General features: G+C 35.8%; 1 protein-coding gene across 4 annotated transcripts in view; it reads right to left on the bottom strand.

Moving 5' to 3' along the window:
- LOC144973292 (uncharacterized) overlaps positions 1-20,664 on the bottom strand; it is a 30,819-nt gene extending 10,155 nt beyond the window's left edge. The window contains exons 1-2 of one of the 4 annotated variants that reach the window (XM_078915562.1): positions 19,970-20,663; positions 7,974-8,795 (exon numbers count right to left, since the gene is read on the bottom strand). In XM_078915562.1, the coding sequence (XP_078771688.1) occupies positions 7,986-8,795; positions 19,970-20,014 (855 nt within the window). In that variant the 5' untranslated portion in view covers positions 20,015-20,663 and the 3' untranslated portion in view covers positions 7,974-7,985. Of the gene's footprint in view, positions 1-5,516; positions 8,796-19,969 lie in introns of those variants that run through there. The other 3 variants (XM_078915561.1, XM_078915563.1, XM_078915560.1) reach the window with 3 other exon arrangements.
- Positions 20,665-21,663: the final 999 nt, after the last annotated feature.

Below are 21,663 nucleotides of genomic sequence, written 5' to 3' on the forward strand. Positions count from 1 at the left end.
CCGGACCACGACGTCACATGGAATGATAAAGCATTTTGTAAACTGATGACACAGTCAGGTGTGTTGGTTATAAAAAAAAAAAAAAAATAAATATAAGAAAAAGAAAACGTAGGTAAAAGTAACAATTAAACGATAAATAACAGATAACAAAATATATAAAAGAAGCTAACGAAAAGATAAAATTATCTCAGATCTCAGTTATCTTCTATCTATAAAGAATGGATGTGATTGTAAATCACATGACCAACAAGCTATCAGAACTCGAAATTTCATACTCAGATTTCTTATCTTTCTTTCTTTTTTTCTTTAATACAGTGCCTCTGCCCACTCTTCTGGTGACTAGATAGTTAGAAGTCAAGTGTATGTTAGGCCAGATGATAACTTCCTTTATTTTCTATCATCTAAATTGGAGAAAAGAACTCCAATCAACCTCCCTTCTCTAACTTGTTAAATTAAAATTGCTCACAAACGAAGATTATCAATCGGGATGACAATAATAAAATTCTTTAAAATAAAAGTGAATTATATTATTATGAATCTGCTTCTTTAATCAAAATAGTGAAATCTAAAAACTCAACTTCCTTATGAAGGAAATTTGTTTAAAGGACCTTCACCAAACGCCTATTTGACAGCATGAACAGATTTAAGCTGGTAACAAACAATATGTATGAAATTACGGATTGAAAGAAACATAATTTCCAATACATTCAATTTATCTGTAATGATCATTTTAGAAAATATTTGTTTCATAATCAAAACATATTTGAAATTCCCTACTGAAAGATTGTTTCAAATGACCAATCAGCAATCTTTACAACATTTATTTAAGTTTAAACCAATAAAACAAGTGGAAATATTGTGAAATCGTAGAATCTTAAAAGATTAGGGGTTAAATAACAATAAATAAACAATTATCAGTTTCTGGCTTTGAAGACATTTAGCTGGTGCAGATATTAAATGAAAATGAAAACAAAGAGGTTTAGGGTAAAAGTGAAGCAGGAATTAAAATCAAAATTTAAGGCATAACCAATAGTTTTCAAAAGCAAAAATTATATTTCAAATAATTTAATACAGAGGTCATCACCTAATAATAACCAACCTCTGGGGGCAAAATGTTTTACCCGGTTGTTCTCCGAATTGGGGTATTGGGCAAGGATACAGGAGGGGGTGGAGGTTCAAACTCAGAATTTTAGGTACAAGGAAAGGAAAGTTTTGTCCATGTATCTGAATAAGATTCCAAGTCATTGTTTCAATAGCATTTGAATCAACCTGTTTTGGCTGTTTTATGTTATCTTTTAAATATTTTTCTGATGCGAACCATTTAGTTAAGTATAACCCTAAAACTATTTTGTTTGTTTGTTGCTTTAGGTCTCTTCCAACACAATTGAGGTTATATGAGAGACCGCTGAAACAAAAAAAACAAGCAATCTAACAAAAATAGTACAAATGTAAATCAAAATCATAACCTAAAGATATCATAAGCTAAACTATAAATAACCAAGAACAAACAGGCAGAAGATTTACAGAAAAGAAAAAAATCCCCTGTCAAAAATACAATCACAAACCAAAGAAGCAGGATAGGCTAGTAACGAGAAGAAGAAACGACATCACTATCGGATCGTACACCCATGCGACCTAAAACTATAAAACCAAAAAAGGGATTTCCGTCAACACTTTTTTTAAAGCCAAAATAAAGGGAGGGGGATCAGTTTCATATAATTCTCGTGACTGAACACCCATTATTTATATTAATTTGAAGCTTTTATTGTAATCTTTTAATCCAGATTTACTACTGGTTTATTTTTACAGCCAGTCGGTCGTCGTCCCGTCTTCGTTCGATGTGGTTTTGAAACAAATTAGCCATTTTCCCCCCTTGTATTAGGGAGGCCTACGGCGCTTGCGACACTTGGGATAATTTCATCGACAGTTTAGGGATAGTCAAATAATATTCTAGAATTACAATTAAAGAACCAAAGATCAAAGAAAAAGTAAGACAAGGGGAAATTGGTTCAAATAGGGAATAGGTGTTGATTCCAAGAGCATAACATCAATATACTCAGTTATAGATCACATATTAAAAGTCTCATCCAGACACCAGCACAGGGTACCACTAAGAGAAATACACTCAAATGTTTACAAAACATATTCAAAACAAACATATAACGATCAATACATAAGAGGGAGATTTATTTACAAGGAAAGTATATCATTTCCCAAAGCTAATATTACACATTTGACTGTTTCCCTTCCAGCCAAGGACTCCAGCATGGTCCAGAGCAAAACCAAGTAGAAGAAAGCATATGACCTCCTGCCCATCATGGGAGGGAAAGCGACCCCATCCAGTTAATAGACTGGTGATTACCTGCTGGTCCAATAATTTGAAAGAGATATATATACATATATATATATATTATATATATATATATATATATATATATATATATATATATATATATATATATATATAGTGTGTGTGTGTGTGTGTGTGTGTGTGCGTATGTGTGTAGAACGATCCCAAATATACGTACAACTAGACTGAAGTCCTCGTTTGTAAATTGAAGCATGTTCTGCTTTTCTTTATTTCAGAGTATTAATAATAAAATATAAAATAATTTTTAGGGTAAGACAGCACTCCTCAAATCATTATAATATAAAAGTAAAAAATCTGAATAGTAAAGACATGTGATTCTATGCAATGAAGAACAGATACTATGAACGCATCAGTATGACAAAACAATAATGATCAAATACTGAAGCAAGCGTTGTAATCGACATGTACTTATCTGCAGGTCTGATGACCCTAATTATTATGGTCTCATAGTTGTAAATTCTCTCAAACCAACGCAAATTATTATCCATTACAACAATGTAAAGAACGAGCACAAAATTCCGTCCGGTTATCAGACATGTAAACATGTTCAGGTCGGTTGTAATCATATATTTTATTGTCTTGTATTTTTCTTTCTTGCTTTGTATAAAAATTAAAATTGAGATTTTATTCAGTGCAAATTCAAAGCGATTGACAAGAGGTCCCTGGTCAACAGCGACACTTAACATGTAGGATGAGACATGACGCCTGTTAGGCGATATTACATTTTTTTTTTCCGGACAGAGACAACGCTGTTAACGGCCAGGTAATCATTTTACAGTTGAGTACGGTGAGGATCAACTATGCGCCGAGCGAGGCTCGAACCCAGATCCGACAGCGAGTGTCATACCAACAGACCACATAGTCGCACCTTTCATACACACTTGTTCAGCAGATCTTTGTAATCTCTGCCTGATTCATGCAATAGTAATAAGTATATGATTAATCCGAATGGTAGAAATACATATGCAACTATTTCATTTCATGACAAATATTTCTAGAATGTAGATATCTGCAAGTGAGCTAATACTAAATAAAACTAGAGGCAACCTTAACGAAATAAGTCGCTGTTACATGTTGCTATTTTATTACATATATCATTTAATCCTAACAAAAAGAGGAAACACGGATTCTTCATATTCTATGAACTTATAAGAAAATAATGAAGGTACCACGTGTGGAATGTAGGTACCAACCCTAAAGGCTTTTTCACTGCATATTTTTCTTTAACATAACTGATTTGAATATCAAAGCACAGTACTCGATGGATTTTACACGCTCTCGGAAGAAGCCAAAAATCCTGCTATTGCTATAATCCGAACGTGCTGAAATCCTATGCTCATGCGTGTCGTATTGCAGAGCGTGCTGGAATTCAGCGTGCTAGAATTAGAATCAAGCGAGCACTGTATTTCTGTCATCAGTGCATACAAAAGATCATAAATTAATGAATTACCTGAGGAATCTTTAATCATGTGTTTATGGCCAAGGTGTCACTTCCTAACAACGAACCACTGAGGACATTAAAATTTATCATTGCCAAGAGTGCACCAGCATTGCATTTTTGTGTCATAGTTTCCAAATCTTAGCATTGCTTGCACTTCGGACTTCAGCCAGTTTTCATGGCGGTGACCAACTTTCTTCTGGCACTTTTCAATGATGCAACACATTAAGGTCATATCAGTGCCAGTAAAAAGGAAGAAAATGGGATAGTAATAAGTTCTAGAATTACAATTAAAAGCACCCAAGAAAGAGTAAGAAAAAGGGGAATTGGATCAAATAGGAAACAGATATAGATTCCAAGAGCAGACTTATCAAAGTACAGAGATCACCTAAAAGTCTCATCCAGTCACAAGCACAGATCCCCGCTAAGAGGAATACACTCAAATGTTTACAAATCATATATAATATGTAAACAAAACATAATACATTACACAACAGAGAGATGATTTACAAGGAAAAAATATCATCTCCCAAAACTAACTTTAAAAGCCATAGTTCAAATGAAATAGATGAGCATGAACACACACACACACACACACACACACACACACAAACAAACAAACCCATACAAACACACACACGTTTTTAATTTGTTTGTTTCTTTTGGACAACATACCTGGTCGGGAATAAAAAGTCAACCAGAAATAATATGATTTAGTTGGGGAAAGCATCATATCGCCCAGTGAAAATAAACACTCTCCATTCAACATATTCTTTTATGCTGCATGAAATGGAAATTGTATTTCATGTATTTCATTACATTTTATCTCAATCATTGCCTCTAAAGAGAATAAATGAGGCTCAGCGGTGTGGACTTTGCCATGTACTCGAAAAATACCTAGTTCGAATATTCATCGCTTTATGAAGCCTTCTCATGCAAGTTGCGGTGCTGTACTACGGCTGAAGCCTAGAATATTCCAGTCTTCCCTTGGAATAGATCATAAGACATATTTCCTTTTGAAGATGAAAAAAGGGAATTTTTTTTTTATTTACTTTATTGATATGTTGAGGGAGATAACTTTATACATGACATGTTACAAGCTGTTCATTTACCGTCGTAGCCAATCATTGGCAAATCATGGCGTGTGACATTGAAACTAAAACGAATGGCAAAGTGATAAGAATAAAATAATTGAGGTATCGGTTATGCAAAACGGCGGAAGTGTGTGTGATTGGCTGCGTGTGTTTGCATGTACGACGTATTTAGACACACCTGCAGAGTAGATAAACACACAAGATAAAACAAATACGTAACTGACAATGTCACAGTAAATCACCAGTGGTCGAGATCACGGGGCCCATTGAAAAAAAAAATACATTAATTATTTTTTTTCAACGTTGGATGAGTGAAATTTGTTCGAGGAAGGAATGGAATGACTACAAAGAATAATAAGGAAAAAATTCGGGACATTCGAATGAGGAAACCATGCTGGGTTTTACATTACAACTCAAAGTCATGATCAAGAAGAATAAGCAAGATATAACTCATGTACCTCACAGACTCCACACACTTTCCGCTTTGATTCATGATAATGACAAATAGTCATCGTGAATCTAGATCTAGAACATACTACACAAATTTCCCTTTCCACAACCACTACCAACTATCTACAAATAAGACTAAGACTGTGCCGAGAAGTCGCCAGTTTTGTATTGGTTTGTTTGTTTTTTTTTTTTTGTGTATCGTTGGAGGGGTTGTATTTTTTTATAACGTTTGAGATAAAACCTTATCAAAATTAATTCATTTTGAGAAGCTGTGGGAAATTTTTAGATTTCATCAGCTTCTCTGGGATAAAAATTAATTTTAAAAATGGAGGATCCACCATCAAAAGTATACCTCCCAACTCCCAGCAATAGCTTTCTAAATGTTGAAAAGGTGTGGACAAAGTACAAATTTCCGCCTTTTGGTGCTACTCTGTCAATTTTCGAATTTTGTTTTATCAATATTCATTTCAAAGAAAATGATAAAGGCTATTTTTTTTATAACTTTTCGAAGTAGCCTAAGTGTCTTCAATGTTTCAACCGCCGCCCCCCCCCCCCCCCCCCCCCCCCCCCCCCCCCCGCCGAAAAAAAAAAATAGGTAACAAAAGAAACCGACCTTTTGGCCAAGCCTCCGTTATCTACTTGGATATCATTAACTTGAAATAATCTTGACATTGATAAATAGAGGATTTAAGGCTTTGATTTTGATAATTTTTAAGTACGAAACAATTACTTATACTTATACACAACAAAAATCAATTACAAATAAATAAACTTCTTCAAAAACAAACAAGGCGACCAAAAAGAAACAATAATATGGCAGCGACGAACATAAGGGTCCTATTTATAAAAGCAAATGCATGCTCATCTTTCAAAAAAAAGACATTTAAAGATACATGATTTCCATCCTTTAGTCGATCTAACATTCATGATTTGCATTGAATTAGATAGCGGTGAACACAAAAACGAATTCAAAAAAAGGAATTGTTACATTATGTGGATTGACACCTGAGTAACCGACAATATTCCTCCTTAAACGGTCTAAATATTCCTGACACACATCTTCTGGAAGATATTCGTAGCAGGAAAGGGTGCGATAAAAGTTCAAGACATAGTCCAGGTTACCCGTAATTCCCGTACCAGAATGACATTCCTTCCTGGCGGCTGTAAACAAACCGCAAGTCTCCAGCACTTCCCTGTGCTTCAATGCAAATCCACGGGTTACCACTGGATTCTCAGCACGTTGGCATACTTCAGCGCGTTGCTTTTGTATTTCCATCATCCAAGAACCCTCTTCAAATACGTTCTTGTAGACGACCTCGATGAGTTTACCACCAGGAACCAGAACACGATGAATCTCTTTCAGACTTTCGTCGTCACAAAACCAGTGTAGACACGAACCACACAGTATGATTTGGACCGAATTATCTGGTAAGGGAATGCTTGAAGCAATCTCATTAGCCGTTTCTACTGGCAATGATTTTGATTTAAGAAGATCAAGAAAATCTCTTGATGGTTCTGTAGCCCGATATCTGTATCCAGGTGGAACTTTAGGTATAACCAATTCTGTCAACTTTCCAGTTCCGGCACCTAGTTCAAGAATTTCATACTTCAAAGCACTTGAAGGCGTTTCATTTGGCATTGCGATTTCTTCCAGAACAATATTGACAGTCTTTTCAGCGTAACCAATGCGGTATTTGTCATAAGCTGCTGCATTCTTTTCATACCCCACTTGGCCATCTATCATGAGACTCTGTATAGAAACAGAGAAGTCTGTTACAAACATATCTCAAGTCCATCTTAGTTTACATGTAGACTAACAAACAGAAAAGAAAATCGGCTAAATGATCTCAATTCCGGCTTATAATTATAAGTAAACTTTAACCATCTCAATTTTATATGACTGAAAGGTAATGCAGTTTTTCTTCAGATTCCCAGAGAAGGTTGCCGTTGTACAAGTGCCATTTCAATTATCAATGAATTTCGGACACACTTGGATTATGCGAGACAAAACGTCCATTATCAAAAATAAAAGCACTAGTGGTAGACACGACAAGTAAAGCAGAACCGTTGGCATATCGAAAATAAAAATGTGGCCCCAGCGCAACGTAATCGATTAATTCCCTTGTTTTCTGTTCAGAAATTGTCATTCTATAAAACATGTAGGAACAGCAGGATTCTCTTTAGACTTCACCTTGACCGCACCGTAATACTGTTACCGCGTACTTTGGCATCTTGATAAATCAGTCATATTTTACTAAACTTAAAATGCCATTCTTTAAATGTCATAACATGCCGTTTATTTGGGATTTTTTGTTGTTTTGTTTTGTTTGTTTTTGTTTGTTTCTGTTTGTTTTTGAGGGGTTTTTTTTGTGTGTTTATTTGTTTTTTGTTGTTGTTTTTTTTTTTAATTAGGAGCTTTTGAATGTCAACCAACTGTTAGCTTCAGCGTTTCAATGCATTATTAGATAGTTTTTCAGTTTTTGAATTGAATGCTTGTATCTCTGAAATCTCTATTTTTAAAAAGAAAATTCTGGAGTAGCATTATCTTGACTACAATTACAATGAATAAATTCAATAATACAATGACTGCACAACCAGTCTTGATTCTTCAGGTTCTCACCATTTCATTAACTTAATTGGCGGTGTAGACAAATAGAAAATTTGTGAAAGGTAGTGTCATATTATCTGGGTTGAGATCCGGGTAGCCCATGATATTTTCCTTTAAACGATCCAAATACTCCTGGCACACATTATCTGGAAGTGCATTATAGCAGGAAATGGTACCAACATATTTCAATATAAAGTCGAGGTCAGCTGTAATTCCCTGACCGGGATGGCACTCTTTCTTGACCGTAGTAAATAAACTACAATCATCTAAAATTGTCTCCCATTCCATTGAAAACCCCCAAGTAATAGTTGGATTTCCAACTCGCTCTATCACTTCAAAGCGTTGCTTGTATATTTCCATCATCCATGATCCTTCTTTGAACTTTTCAACGTGGGTGAGTGCGATGACTTTACCACCAGGAACCAGAACACGATGAATCTCGTTCAGACTTTCGTCGTCACAAAACCAGTGTAAACACGAACCACAGAGTATATTCTGAACCGAACTATCTGGTAGGGGAATGTTGGAAGCAATCACATTAGCCGTTTCTACAGACAAAGATTTAGATTTAAGATGATCAAGAAAATCTCTTGATGGTTCTGTAGCCAAATATCTGTATCCAGTTGGAACTTTAGGGACAACCAACTCTGTTAATTTTCCAGTTCCGGCACCTAGTTCGAGAATTTCATACTTCAAAGAACTGGAGTTAATTTCCTTTGGCAACACAATCTCTTCTAGTAGCAACTCGATGGTATTGTCAGCATAACCTGTGCGGTATGTGTCGTAAGCTGCTGCATTTTTTCCAAATCCTCCATGGGCAGCTTTAGTAAGGCTCTGCATAGAAACATCGATAAATATATAATATTAGACGTAACACCTAATAAACCTAAGGCTGTCGTCATTAACTCCCTAAGTATGAAGGGGTAATGCTACAGGTCTGCTTTTTCACGCGCACAATTTTGATTTCCAACCTTGCCGCCATCCAAAGTGACAAATTTGTGATTTTGGCCTTGATATTGGAAACACTTTGCATATTCGAAACGGATGCTTTTTACACCTATCTTCATTTCTGGAAATATGAAAAAGTGTGGTTATCATAAAGCCAAATTGGGCGAATGTGCAGGATGCGACAAATTCTCAAACCCATATCATCAACGGTGTCCTTAGTGATATGGGCACTAAGAGATGACGCGACGACGTCATGAAAAAGAAAATACTTTTCTGAGACTGATATTCACAGTTTTACTTGTAATAGCTAAAAAAAATCGATGAATATGACACTTTCTGCAAACCAGAATACGGCGAGCATGATCTCTCAGCCGACACATTATTTTTGCATTATTTTGACTTATATTTCTTATTACATCTCAGGATCATTCAGATAGATCCACACATCCTCAACTTTAACTTGACAATATAAAAATAAAATAAAATAGTCCCCTTAGATGCCATGGTCCAAGGTCATTGAGTGAACAAATGTAACGTCCATTTAAACCCATTCTAAAGATGGTACATCACCGCTGAAATACTGTATTACCAGAAAAACGAAGCTTTCCACATTTCGATACACATGTACTTATGTTATAGGTCAACTTCCTGAAATTTCAAATGTCTAGGACAATTCGTTAAAAGCGTGAAAATGATTTGATTAACTCGTGCAAAATGCATGCAAACGTTATGGGTGGGAGGTCTTACAACTTTTGGAAAGAGATTAACTTTTTGTTGTTGTTATGGTTTTGGTAGTTTTTGGCGAATATATGGCGATTGCGTCACATTTAAGTCAATCAAGCAGCAACAGAAAGGAAGATGATGAGAAAGTCAATGTATGTAGAAGGTAACAGGGGCTGATCTATTTATATGATTACAAACTTCAACCAAACAACATTTATAATAATGTTTACTTTTATTTATCTATTTCTATCATATAAAGATGATGAACAAGAAAGAAAAACAAAGAAACAAAAAAAAACAATATCATGTCTAAAAAAAAGCTACATTCATCTGACCGTCCATTTCCTCGTCATAAAATATATGAAATGCCTCAGCAAAATTTTTTCAAAACTTATAAAACTATAACTATAACTCACTCCAGGCAATGGCAAAAATGCAAAGACACAAGCATGTGAAAAAAGACAATGTGAATCTGGCAAAATTTCATTTCAATACCAAATAAATAGTTGCCTACATGAAGGAAAAAAGTAGATGCCTTTGGTTTAGCTTTGATAAGTTCAAGAATTTAAAAAGTGAGCTATTAGACGGGGTATATCTAAATATGGTCAAGGCGTTTTGAAACAGCTAAACTGAACTTGTATGACGGTGTCGACAGTTAGTATCTATTAATTCTAAACCAGGGTTGTGGTGAGTAAATATAGAGGGCAATATGCACTAAACGTGCTCAAAGCGCATTACAAAGGGGTCCCTAGCCAACAGCAACATTAAACACGCTGTTAACCGCCAGGTACTTATTTTACACCTGAGTACGGCGACCGGTGAGAGAATGTGAGTAAAAAGCATTTTCCAGTGACTTCACTTTGCGCTGATTAAAGTTGGAATTGAACCTTCGACCTTCTTGTCCAAAGGCAATTGTCAAGCGGAGCGGTTATATAGAAAACAATTCTGTCTTTCAGGAATGTGTAGCAATTAACCAATGTGCAGCGGAGTTAACTATGGTAGTAATTGGGGGACAGCAAATATTATCTACTGTGAACTTAGCCTTTATGACTGGCACTATGATCATTAGCCTTAAAAACAGACATCAGACTTTTGAAAGGCATTATTATATTATCTGGGTCGATATTCGGATAAGCCAATATATTCTTCCTCAACTGCTCCAAGTATGTCTCACGCTCGTCATCTGAGAGAGCATTGTACCACGAAACAGTTCGCAATTGATCCAAAATAGAGTCCAGATTTCTTTGGCTTTCAATGCCAGGAAGAGTTTCATGTCTATACTCTGTGAAGAGACCAGTGGCATCCAAGGCTTTCTTCCATTCCATTGAGCTGACCATAAACATAGTTTAAGCCCCTGTCCGCGCCATTACTTCGACACGTTGCTTATGAAGCTCTACCATCCATTCTTCTTCATATCTCTTGACATTTGAAAGTGCAAAAAGTTTACCTCCCAGCACAAGAACTCGGTGGATTTCTTTCAGACTGTCCTCATCACAAAACCAATGCAGGCACGTGCCACAAAGTATGTTCTGAACAGAATTATTTGGCAAGGGGATCATTGAAGCTGATGCATTTTTTGTGTCTATCGGCAAACCTTTTAATCTTAGAACTTCAATGAAACTTAATGATGGTTCTATAGCAAGATACCTGTACCCAGGTATTATTTTAGGGGCAACCAGTTCCGTCAATTTTCCTGTTCCAGCACCAAGTTCAAGTATTTCATATTCCAAAGAATCACGACTAATTTCCTTCGGCAAAACAATTTCTTTCAATATTTCTTCAATACTTTTTCCTGTATAACCAGGTCGGTGTTCGTCATACGCTGCTGCATTGTTTCCAAATCCTACTTGTGCCACTTGTTGAACGTTCTGTGTGAAGTTATAGTGAAAATATGAAGATCTGTGAACATTAATTTATGCATCTTTGACTCTTTATAGCAAATAAAAAGTTACTATAGCTGGAAAGTTGAAACACTATTTGTATTCGTTTTATATGTTTCTTTTTTTTTAAATACGTATTGTTGAAAGGACTTAAAACAGCAAGCACCTCGGAAGAGTTGGAGGAAAAATTAATGGGTGGATACATGCCAATAATTATGAAGAGGGCTAATAAATGCATAATGATGAAATAGATTTGGGGATGCAAAGCAGGTTTTTGTCTTACTTACTTACTTATCCGAACCAGCGACCACCTGAGCTCTAGCCCTTCGGTCTTGTGCCATGACGTAGAAGTTAGATGTCTTTTGTAGTTGTTCCAGGTGACTATAAAGTGTGTTACTGATGCTTGGATTTGGTGGGAGGAATGTGCATCTCAGGTCTTCAAGAGGTTGACATTCAAGCAAGTGGTGTGTTACTGTTTCATTGGGGTGTTGACATAGGGGCAGGAAGGGGATGTGTCTTTTGTAATTTTGCTTAAATGGTTGTTGAGCGGTATGTGTTGTGTTCTTAGTTGAAAGATGATGCTTTGCTGGTGTCTTCTGAGCTTATTTAGGCAATCAGTCTTTACAGGAGTGGTCATATGGGAAAACATACATCTACCCGTGGTGCTCATTGCCCAACTAAGGGCTAATAAATGCATAATGATGAAACAGATTTGGGGATCCAAAGCAGGTTTTTGTCAAACATACACACACATGCAGAGTTAGCATTACACAGAGGAATCCATAAAGAGTCAACACCTCTTGTTGGTCCCAAATCTAACTGTCTTAGTTGACAATAGATAAAGTCAACCTTGCTCATAGTCAACCAATATTTCTAGTCTGCGGTGTTGGTTTTATTGAGATTCCACTGCAATTTATGCACCCTTCTTTTCGAAATGGATTTTTTATAGACAATGACCAAAAAGCAGGGCATACACACAGCTTTGCCAAAAAGGGTTCAAGAAAATCTTTTTTTTAAAAGTGTAACTAGAAATCTCAAGGCCCAATTCATTAATACTGCTGCCAACTTTTCAAAATGCAAAAACGTATTATCATACGCGGTGCGGCGCGGACGCCCAATTTATGTCTTTAAATGGCATATTTATTAATGTACTTAAGTACTAGAATGGTCAGAACTGTAATACTAAGAGAAGCTTACCTTTATCATCATACTGGGTAGGCATAAGTGATGGGTATTAATAATACACCCACTTACACACTGGTTGCCGGTCAGTCACCAAAAAAAATAAATTGAAATACTCTTGGATGGGCCCGATGGTCCATCTGTTAGAGCACTCGTTTCACGCGCGAGGAGATAGGGGTCGATCACGGGTGAAGTTGAGATTGGGGGAGGAAGAAAGGGTAGTAGAGAGGGAGGTAGGGAGGGAGGGGGGGAGAGAGAGAAAGAGAGAAAGAGAGAGAGAGAAAGAGAGAAAGAGAGAGAGAGAGAGAGAGAGAGAGAGAGAGAGAGAGAGAGAGAGAGAGAGAATGTGGTCTCAATGACTCAGCTATTAACGCACACACAAATGGACAGGGATGAGAGGGGGGGGGGTGAAGTTAAGATTGGGTAGGAGAGAGAGAGAGAGAGAGAGAGAGAGAGAGAGAGAGAGAGAGAGAGAGAGAGAGAAAGAGAGGGAGAGAGAGAAATAGAGAGAGAGGGACAATGTAAGTAATCATGGTAGCATCAAGAAAATTTCATTTATGCATAAATTAACGGTGGAAGAATAATAATTGGTAATTTAAAAAGGAGTAAATTGGGAAGGAAGAACCCAGAGATGAGAACGTAAAGGGAAAGAAATAGACTAAAATGCTCTCTAGCAACTCAAAAGAATGCATGAGAGAGAGAGAGAGAGAGAGAGAGAGAGAGAGAGAGAGAGAGAGAGAGAGAGAGAAAGAGAGAGAGAAAGAGAGAGAGAGAGAGAGAGAGAGAGAGAGAGAGAGAGAGAGAGAAAGAGAGGGAGAGATAAATAGAGAGAGGGACCATGTAAGTAATCATGGTAGCAGCAAGAAAATCTCATTTATGCATAAATTAACGGTGGAAGAATAGTAATTGGTAATTTTAAAAGGAGTCAATTGAGAAGGAAGAACCCAGAGATGAGAACGTAAAGGGAAAGAAATCGACTAAAATGCTCTCTAGCAACTCAAAAGAAGGCATGATTATCTGGTAAACGATGGATCGGAAAATCAATTTTAAAATGAGCTAAGAAATGAACTAGGTATGGGTATTGAGATGATTTTCAGTTGCATAGAAAAGAAGAAGTATTGACATTGAGTGAGCTTTACAAAAAAAAAAAAAAAATCAGCTTTCCGTTAGAGCAATCAATATTCACTTAATGCATTTGAAGTACTTTATAATAGTTCTCAAGTTTACAGCAATACTAAACGTGTTGGGAGAGACGAGAGATATCAGGCACTTTTATCAGTTTTTTTTTTTATGATAGGGACAATCCATTAATTAGCCAGATATATTGGGACATGGTAAAAGAATTTAAAAAGCCTTTTCCAAAACTCAAGTTTACTCTACTCATAGCCAGACTCAAACCATGGACCTATAAGTCAGAAATTGATTGTCATACTACTGGACCACGACGTCACATGGAATGATAAAGCATTTTGTAAACTGATAACACAGTCAGGTGTGTTGGTTATTTTAAAAATAAATAAATAAATATAAGAAAAAGAAAACGTAGGTAAAAGTAACAATTAAACGATAAATAACAGATAACAAATTATATAAAAAGAAGCTAACGAAAAGATAAAATTATCTCAGATCTCAGTTATCTTCTATCTATAAAGAATGGATGTGATTGTAAATCACATGACCAACAAGCTAACAGAACTCAAAATTTCATACTCAGTTTTCTTATCTTTCTTTTTTTTTTTTTCATTAATAAAGTGCCTCTGCCCACTCTTCTGGTGACTGGATAGTTAGAAGTCAAGTGTATGTTAGACCAGAAGATAACTTCCTTTATTTTCTATCATCTAAATTGGAGAAAAGAACTCCAATCAACCTCCCTTCTCTAACTTGTTAAATTGAAATTGCTCACAAACGAAGATTATCAATCGAGATGATAATATTAAAATTCTTTAAAATAAAAGTGAATTATATTATTATGAATCTGCTTCTTTAATCAAAATAGTGAAATCTAAAAACTCAACTTCCTTATGAAGAAAATTTGTTTAATAATTCGCACAAGGATAATTTCACATATAGTTTCGCGCTTTAAAGGACCTTCACCAAACAGCTATTTGACAGCATGAACAGATTAAAGCTGGTAACAAACCATATGTATGAAATTACAGATTGAAAGAAACACATCTACTAGATGGTTCCATAATTTGGAAATTCATGCAAACATACATTTTAACTTATATAAGAAAAAGGGCAATTTGTAGTAACTTTGAGAACAAGCTGAACGTAGATGAACATCTAATAATATAGGATTATTTCCTGTCTTTGATGTTTCGCAACCAGTAAAAGGCTTTAATTTCCAATAAATTCAAGTTATCTGTAATGATCATTTTAGAAAATATGTTTCATAATCAAAAGATATTTGAAATTCCCTACTGAAAGATTTTTTCAAATGACCAATCAGCAATCTTTTCAACGTTTATTTAAGTTTAAACCAATAAAACAAGTGGAAATATTGTGAAATCGTATAATCTTAAAAGATTAGGGGTTAAATAACAATAAATAAACAATTATCAGTTTCTGGCTTTAAAGACATTTAGCCATTTAATGAGAAACAAAAAGGTTTAGGGTAAAATTGAAGCAGGAATTAGAATTAAAATTTAAGGCATATCAATAGTTTTCAAAAGCAAAAATTATATTTCAAATAATTTAATACAGAGGTCATCACCTAATAATAACCAACCTCTAGGGGTAAAATGTTTTACCCGCTTGTTATCCGAATTGGGGTATTGGGCAAGGATACAGCAGGAGGGGGTGGGGGTTCAAACTCAGAATTTTAGGTGCAAGGAAAGGAAAGTTTTGTCCATGTATCTGAATAAGATTCCCAGTCATTGTTTCAATAGCATTTGAATCAACCTGTTTTGGCTGTTTTATGTTATCTTTTAAAGATTTCTCTGATGCGAACCATTCAGTTTAGTATAACCCCCCCCCCCCCCCCCCCCCTCACCCCTCTCTCCCTCACCATTTAATCTAATGGCCCATCTATGTAAAACAAATATTTATAAATTGTCCTACTTCTTGGGGTTATCAATATCAATCATATAAAAAAACTCTAAATCTATGCAAATTATTATGTGATAACATTATGATGAACATTAACCAGAAATGAAATTACAGTCCATGCCGCCTTTAAACACAGTCATCAAGAGGAGACTTAAGTGTCTTTAATGCAGAAACGTATATATGTGTTCATAATAAACATAATCTAATGATTTCTGTGAATTAAATTTCCTGAGTTATTTCCCTTTGTTGGTCTGTCATTATTGGCAACATCGAGCGATGTTACTGCATCAAAAAATATATAATAGTGTTAACAATCATTGTATTATGTTTGTTTTGGGTCTATTTCCTCGGTTATTATTATTAATGTCATATTTTTAATGATTTTTATTCATATCATTATTATTATTATATTTTAAATTTTATTATTAATATCATTCATTATTCATGAAATGAAAACACCCATTTGACAAAGCATGAAATGAAACGAGCCACTCTCTTGTTTCTCTTTATAATTTATCAAGAAAATTTATAAATTCATTCTTTTCTTTAAGCAAAATATTAGCACAATTATCTTAATATGTTGATGGAGGTGGTGAGGGAGTAGGGGGGCAAGGCTACTTAAATGATTTCAAAGATGAAGGAGTAGATATGATCTTGCAAATAACTCAACACAAACCTCTCTTTTTCATTTCTATTCTTTTTTCTTTTCTTTTTTTTTAGCCTCAACTGTCCCTTTCAATATATTAATAATATGAACAGAATGTTAAAACCCTCGAAATTTAATTATTCTTTTAGAATGTATGCGTTGTATCTTTAAACAACTTTTAATTCACACATGTCTGAGAGGGAAATATATTTACGCCTAGGTAGCGTCAATTGCCAAGGACCATGAAAATTGACAAATCGTCAATTGCCAAGGACTGTGTCAGTTCATCAACTACATGTGTGTCACAGAGTAATGTTAGTGTCACAAAGCACAAAGTGTCACAAAATATTAATATTTAATAATACTATCATTTTCTCTTCTTTTTTTCGTCTCTCTGTCATTTTCTCTTTTCTCTCTCATTCACTCTCTCTCTCTCTCTCTCTCTCTCTCTCTCTCTCTCTCTCTCTCTCTCTCTCTCTCTCTCTCTCTCTCTCTCTCTCTCTCTCTCTTTCTCTCTGTCATGTCCTCCTTTCTATTTTTCTCTCTTTCTCTGTTCTTATCTCTTTCTCTCATTGTTATTAATATTAATAATGCTCTTGTTATTTTCTTTCTTTCTCCCATTTTCTCCCTTCTCTCTCACTCATTTCCTCTTCCATGGATCGTGCCAGTTGGTAAATCATCAACTATCTACTATTTACTGCCACAGAGTGATATCAATAGTAATAATTACTCTCATTTTCTTTATTTCTCAAGATTCTTTTTACTCTCTCTCTCTCTCTCTCTCTCTCTCTCTCTCTCTCTCTCTCTCTCTCTCTCTCTCTCTCTCTCTCTCTCTCTCTCTCTCTCTCTCTCTCTCTCTCTCTCTCTCTCTCTCTCTCTCTCTCTCTCTCTCATTTCTTCTTTTTGCCTCGCTTGCCAGTTGGTAAATCATTAACTCTTAACTGCCAAGGAGTATGGAATGATACGTTAATATTAGTACTCTCATTTTCTCAGATATTCTCTCTCTCTCTCTCTCTCTCTCTCTCTCTCTCTCTCTCTCTCTCTCTCTCTCTCTCTCTCTCTCTCTCTCTCTCTCTCTCTCTCTCTCTCTCTCTCTCTCCTCTTTTTGTCTCGGACTATGCCAGTTGGTAAATCATCAACTTTACTATATTAACTGCCACAGTTTTACATGAAATTTTCCTCATCATGATGCTGTGCTATATATTTTCCTTTAAAACAAAGGAAATCCTACTTTTATTTTTAATCCGACAGGAATTTGCTACTTCGTTCTTCTGTTTGTTTTTTCCACCGAATCCGATTTTGGATCCGAAAACAACAGTAATTTTTGTTTTGATATGATATTAACTCACCTTGGAATTTGTGAAAAGACATTTATAAAAATTAAAAACAAACGCTTACGAGTGTAGACTCAAACCTTTCAACAACGATTGACAAGGAATGCATGATTGGAGGAAAGTTACAGGCTTCAAGATTCGTATGAGTGCAAATCGAGGCTCGCCTGATATCACAGCATGCAGCTGAACGAGTTCCAATTTGACTCCTTGGCAGTTGATGAACCTTGGCAATTGACACTTCCTTACGCCGATATTCAAATATTTATTATTATAATGGCAATCAATACAAATACAACACCAACTATATTATGATATATTACATTATGACCTAGATAGCAAAGTAAAGAAAAAAAGAAATAAGTGATGGCTATTATCAGGAATATTAATTCTTGTTATCAGACTTTAGGCATAATTCATTGAATGTGCTTTTTATCTATTAACATTAAAATTAAAAGAACCTTTGTCTTAGTATCGATTTTTAAAGTACAGTAGAATTACTTTAAACCGAAATTTTGGGGACCTTCTAAACCATTTCGGTTTAAAGACATTTTGGTTTAAAGCAAGTTCCCGTTTTTCGATGTTTTTCAAGGGGAGTAACTTTTTAAGATATTTGCTCATTTAATCGTATCATGGGTTTCCCCTTAAATGTAGTTGTTGAATAAATGCTGTCTTTGTAACCCCTTTAAAAATTATTATTTTTTAATAAAAAAATTTTTTGGTGTGTTTTAAAAATATTTTTGGCGGTTTTCGTTTTCAATTCAAAATTGTTGAAAGAGTTGAGTTCGGGATGCCGTGCATTTTACATACCTCCGTCTTGATCAACCTTTTTTTCATCGACTTCACATAGTATTTTGATTTTAAACTCAACGTTTAAGCACAGTGCTTTCTTTTAGTAAAATGCAAAGCTAAAATAAGATCGAAAGTTCTTGTGCGATAATTGATAATGAATGATGCGCAGCTACTCAGAGGTGAAGTGAAATGGAAATGAAAAGGCGTGTCAATGCTAAGCTGTCTACTAAACACCCCTCTTTTGTTGAAAAGCCATTAGGTTCAAATGCCTAATTACATAGAACCCCCCCCCCCCCCCCTCCCCCTCTCACACACACATTCAATCAAAGTGGAAATGAAATGGCATGTCAATGGTAAGTTGTCTACCACCCCCCTCCTTATGGTCAGTTCCAAAGCATCAACACACGAGCGAGAACATCTCGCTTGCATGATTCTACCCCCCAACTCCCCTCTTTCCTCATTTTTTGCCTGCCAGCCACCCGTTGTCTTCCTTTTCCAGTCTTCAATAGTGGTGCTGGCCAAACCCAAGTGCAGTGATCGAAGTGTTTGCCTACCCCCACCCCTCACCCTCATCTTATACTTACGCTCTTTATTTTAATATCGCCGGGCATTATTATGTGGTGCCACCTTCCCGAATTTTTGAAGAAAAATAGATAGAGAAAAAGGGAAGGTGCTCTCAAGTTGTTTCGGTTTAAAGAAAGTCCTTCTTAGAAGTATTTCGGTTCATCGTAAGAATTAGTACAAAGATAATGAAGAAACTAGTACAATTTATTAAATTCTTTGCGGTTTAAGGTATTTTTCGGTTTAAAGTAATTTTACTGTAATTTAAAGAGTTTGTTCTTTTCTGAGTATAGTAGGCTATGAGTATTTCCTAAAAAAAATTGTTTTGTTTTTTTAAACTTGAGCTTTTATATAGCACAATATCCACTAAACGCGCTCAAGGCGCTTTACAAGGGGTCTCTGGACAACAGCAACACATAACATTTAGTACGGGACATGACGCAGGCGAGATTAGGCCTACAGTATTTTTGGGGGGACTAAGACAACGCTGTTAACGGCCAGGTATCTTCTCGTTTTACACCTGAGTACGGTGAGAGAATGTAAGTAAAGAGCCTTCTCCAAGGACTCAACTATGGGCCAAGCGCGAGGCTCGAACCCAGGACCTCTTCCGAACCGAAAGCAAGTGTCGGCTGTAAAGGAGTGGCAACCAACCCACCACCACGATCATTCTTGAAATTTTGGAAGACTCTTTTACTTTTACGTTTAGTATAAGTATGAGTAGATATAAGTATGAGTCTAGAAAGTTGAGTTTGAGTTTAGTTGAGTCTAAGTCGAGTTTCAGTAGGTTAAAATAAAAAAAAACAAAAAAAAAGTTTCAGTTTAGATTCTAGAGTCAAGGAGGACCGAGGACGATGAAAACTTAGGACAAGACAAGAAAAACCAGAATTTACTTACATGGAGTCGGGTTGCCGAATCTATTTTTTCAGATTGATCTTCCATTTTCTTCGGGTGAAGAAAAACAAAGTCTGCTATGAAAGTTTTCGTCAAATGTTTAGTTTTCTGAGATATGCTCGATTGTTGGTAAAGCGATTGGCAGAATCTCTTCTTCCCCGTAAATTGTGTAACTCTTCACTTTTTTTACGCCCCTCTTCACAACAATTCTTACTTTTATCGATATGAATGATATTCTGAATTCTGATAAATGTGTTATTTTTCCTTTATTTTTTTTTCTCTCTCTCTCCTTTTTTCTCAAAGCATTTGTTCATAAATGGAAAAGTTGCTAATAAAGATTTCTCAAAGTCGTTTATTTCATTTGTCACTTTTATTATCTGCAAAATTCTGAAGATTTTGAATCTCTAAAAGCAATATTTAAGTATCGTTTCACACGAGTACGTGCAACGAGTATCATTGGTACCTACGTGGCAACCTGACATCACAGACTACTAGGAGCAGAACCGACAAAAGCCACTTTTTAGTGGCTAATCGCCGCCATCGTATTTAAGATGTCAGCAGTTATCGGATGAATCGAGAATAGAGAGAGACTGACGCCAGACACCACAGAATTGAATAAAGAAAAATTGCCTTAACTTCCTTGAATAATACAGAAGGCAGTGATGAGGTCAAAAGAAGACAAACGCCCCACTAATTTACCTGCGCTTGTATTAACGCGCAGTAAGAACGTAAGGATTATGTCAGTATTCCTTTATCCATCCCCTAGCCATCCTTCCACCAACCCATCTATCCATTCATCAATCTATATATTATCTATCTATCTATCCATCTATCCATCTATCCATCTATCTATCCATCTATCTATCTATCTATCTATCTGTCTGTCTCAAGGAATTTACCCAATGGAAACCGTACGGTGCTCTTATTGGCTAATCAATCAGCGGCCTCGATGAGAAAAATATCCGCCATTGAGACATGGGCTGGGAATCACGTTACTATAGTAAACAAGCGCTGATCAGCCGTTCATGAAATCTAAGAAAATAACTTACTGCTCGCTCGTTTAACTCAAAATTATTCAAAACGATGTCTCTAAAATGATATAAATGTGACTTCTTAAGGTTTTCTTCACGGTCAAAACCACACAACATTATATTAATGATTACGTCATAGGCAAAAAGGAATATTGACAGGTCGACCGAGAATTGAACTCGTCAGACGACAAACATCAATGCTAAGTGGAGAGAGAGTCAAGCTCTTGTTTGTCTTGTCCTGTTCTATATAGAGAAAAGAATAAATAGTATAGCCCCGTGCGTGGGTGGTTTCGTGTCATAGTTATGTTTTTAAATTGTTTCTGTTGATTATGTGTGTAGTGATGACTCTCACACTCACTGCATCATCATAGCAAAGAGACGCCAACTTTAAATTTGGCTCACAGGAATTTCAGACACCACTCGTAGGAATTTCAATGCCGAAAGAGGAATTCCCGCACACAAGAAAAAGGAATTGGAATGGTATTTGGCATACATATTGTATAGTATCTAGTTCTAAATAGATAACTGATTAGAATTATATTATGATATATAAACACAATGCCAAATACAATCCCGAAGTTTCCTTATTTCAAAAGAAGTAAAGCCCCAAAACCTAATGGTAGTGATTGTAGTACTGGTGATAGTGAGGATGATGTGGTATTGGTG

The sequence above is a fragment of the Berghia stephanieae genome, chromosome 5 (assembly GCF_034508935.2).
Source record: "Berghia stephanieae isolate SIO BIC M18660-M18661 chromosome 5, UCSD_Bste_1.3, whole genome shotgun sequence".
NCBI classification, from domain to species: domain Eukaryota; kingdom Metazoa; phylum Mollusca; class Gastropoda; order Nudibranchia; family Aeolidiidae; genus Berghia; species Berghia stephanieae.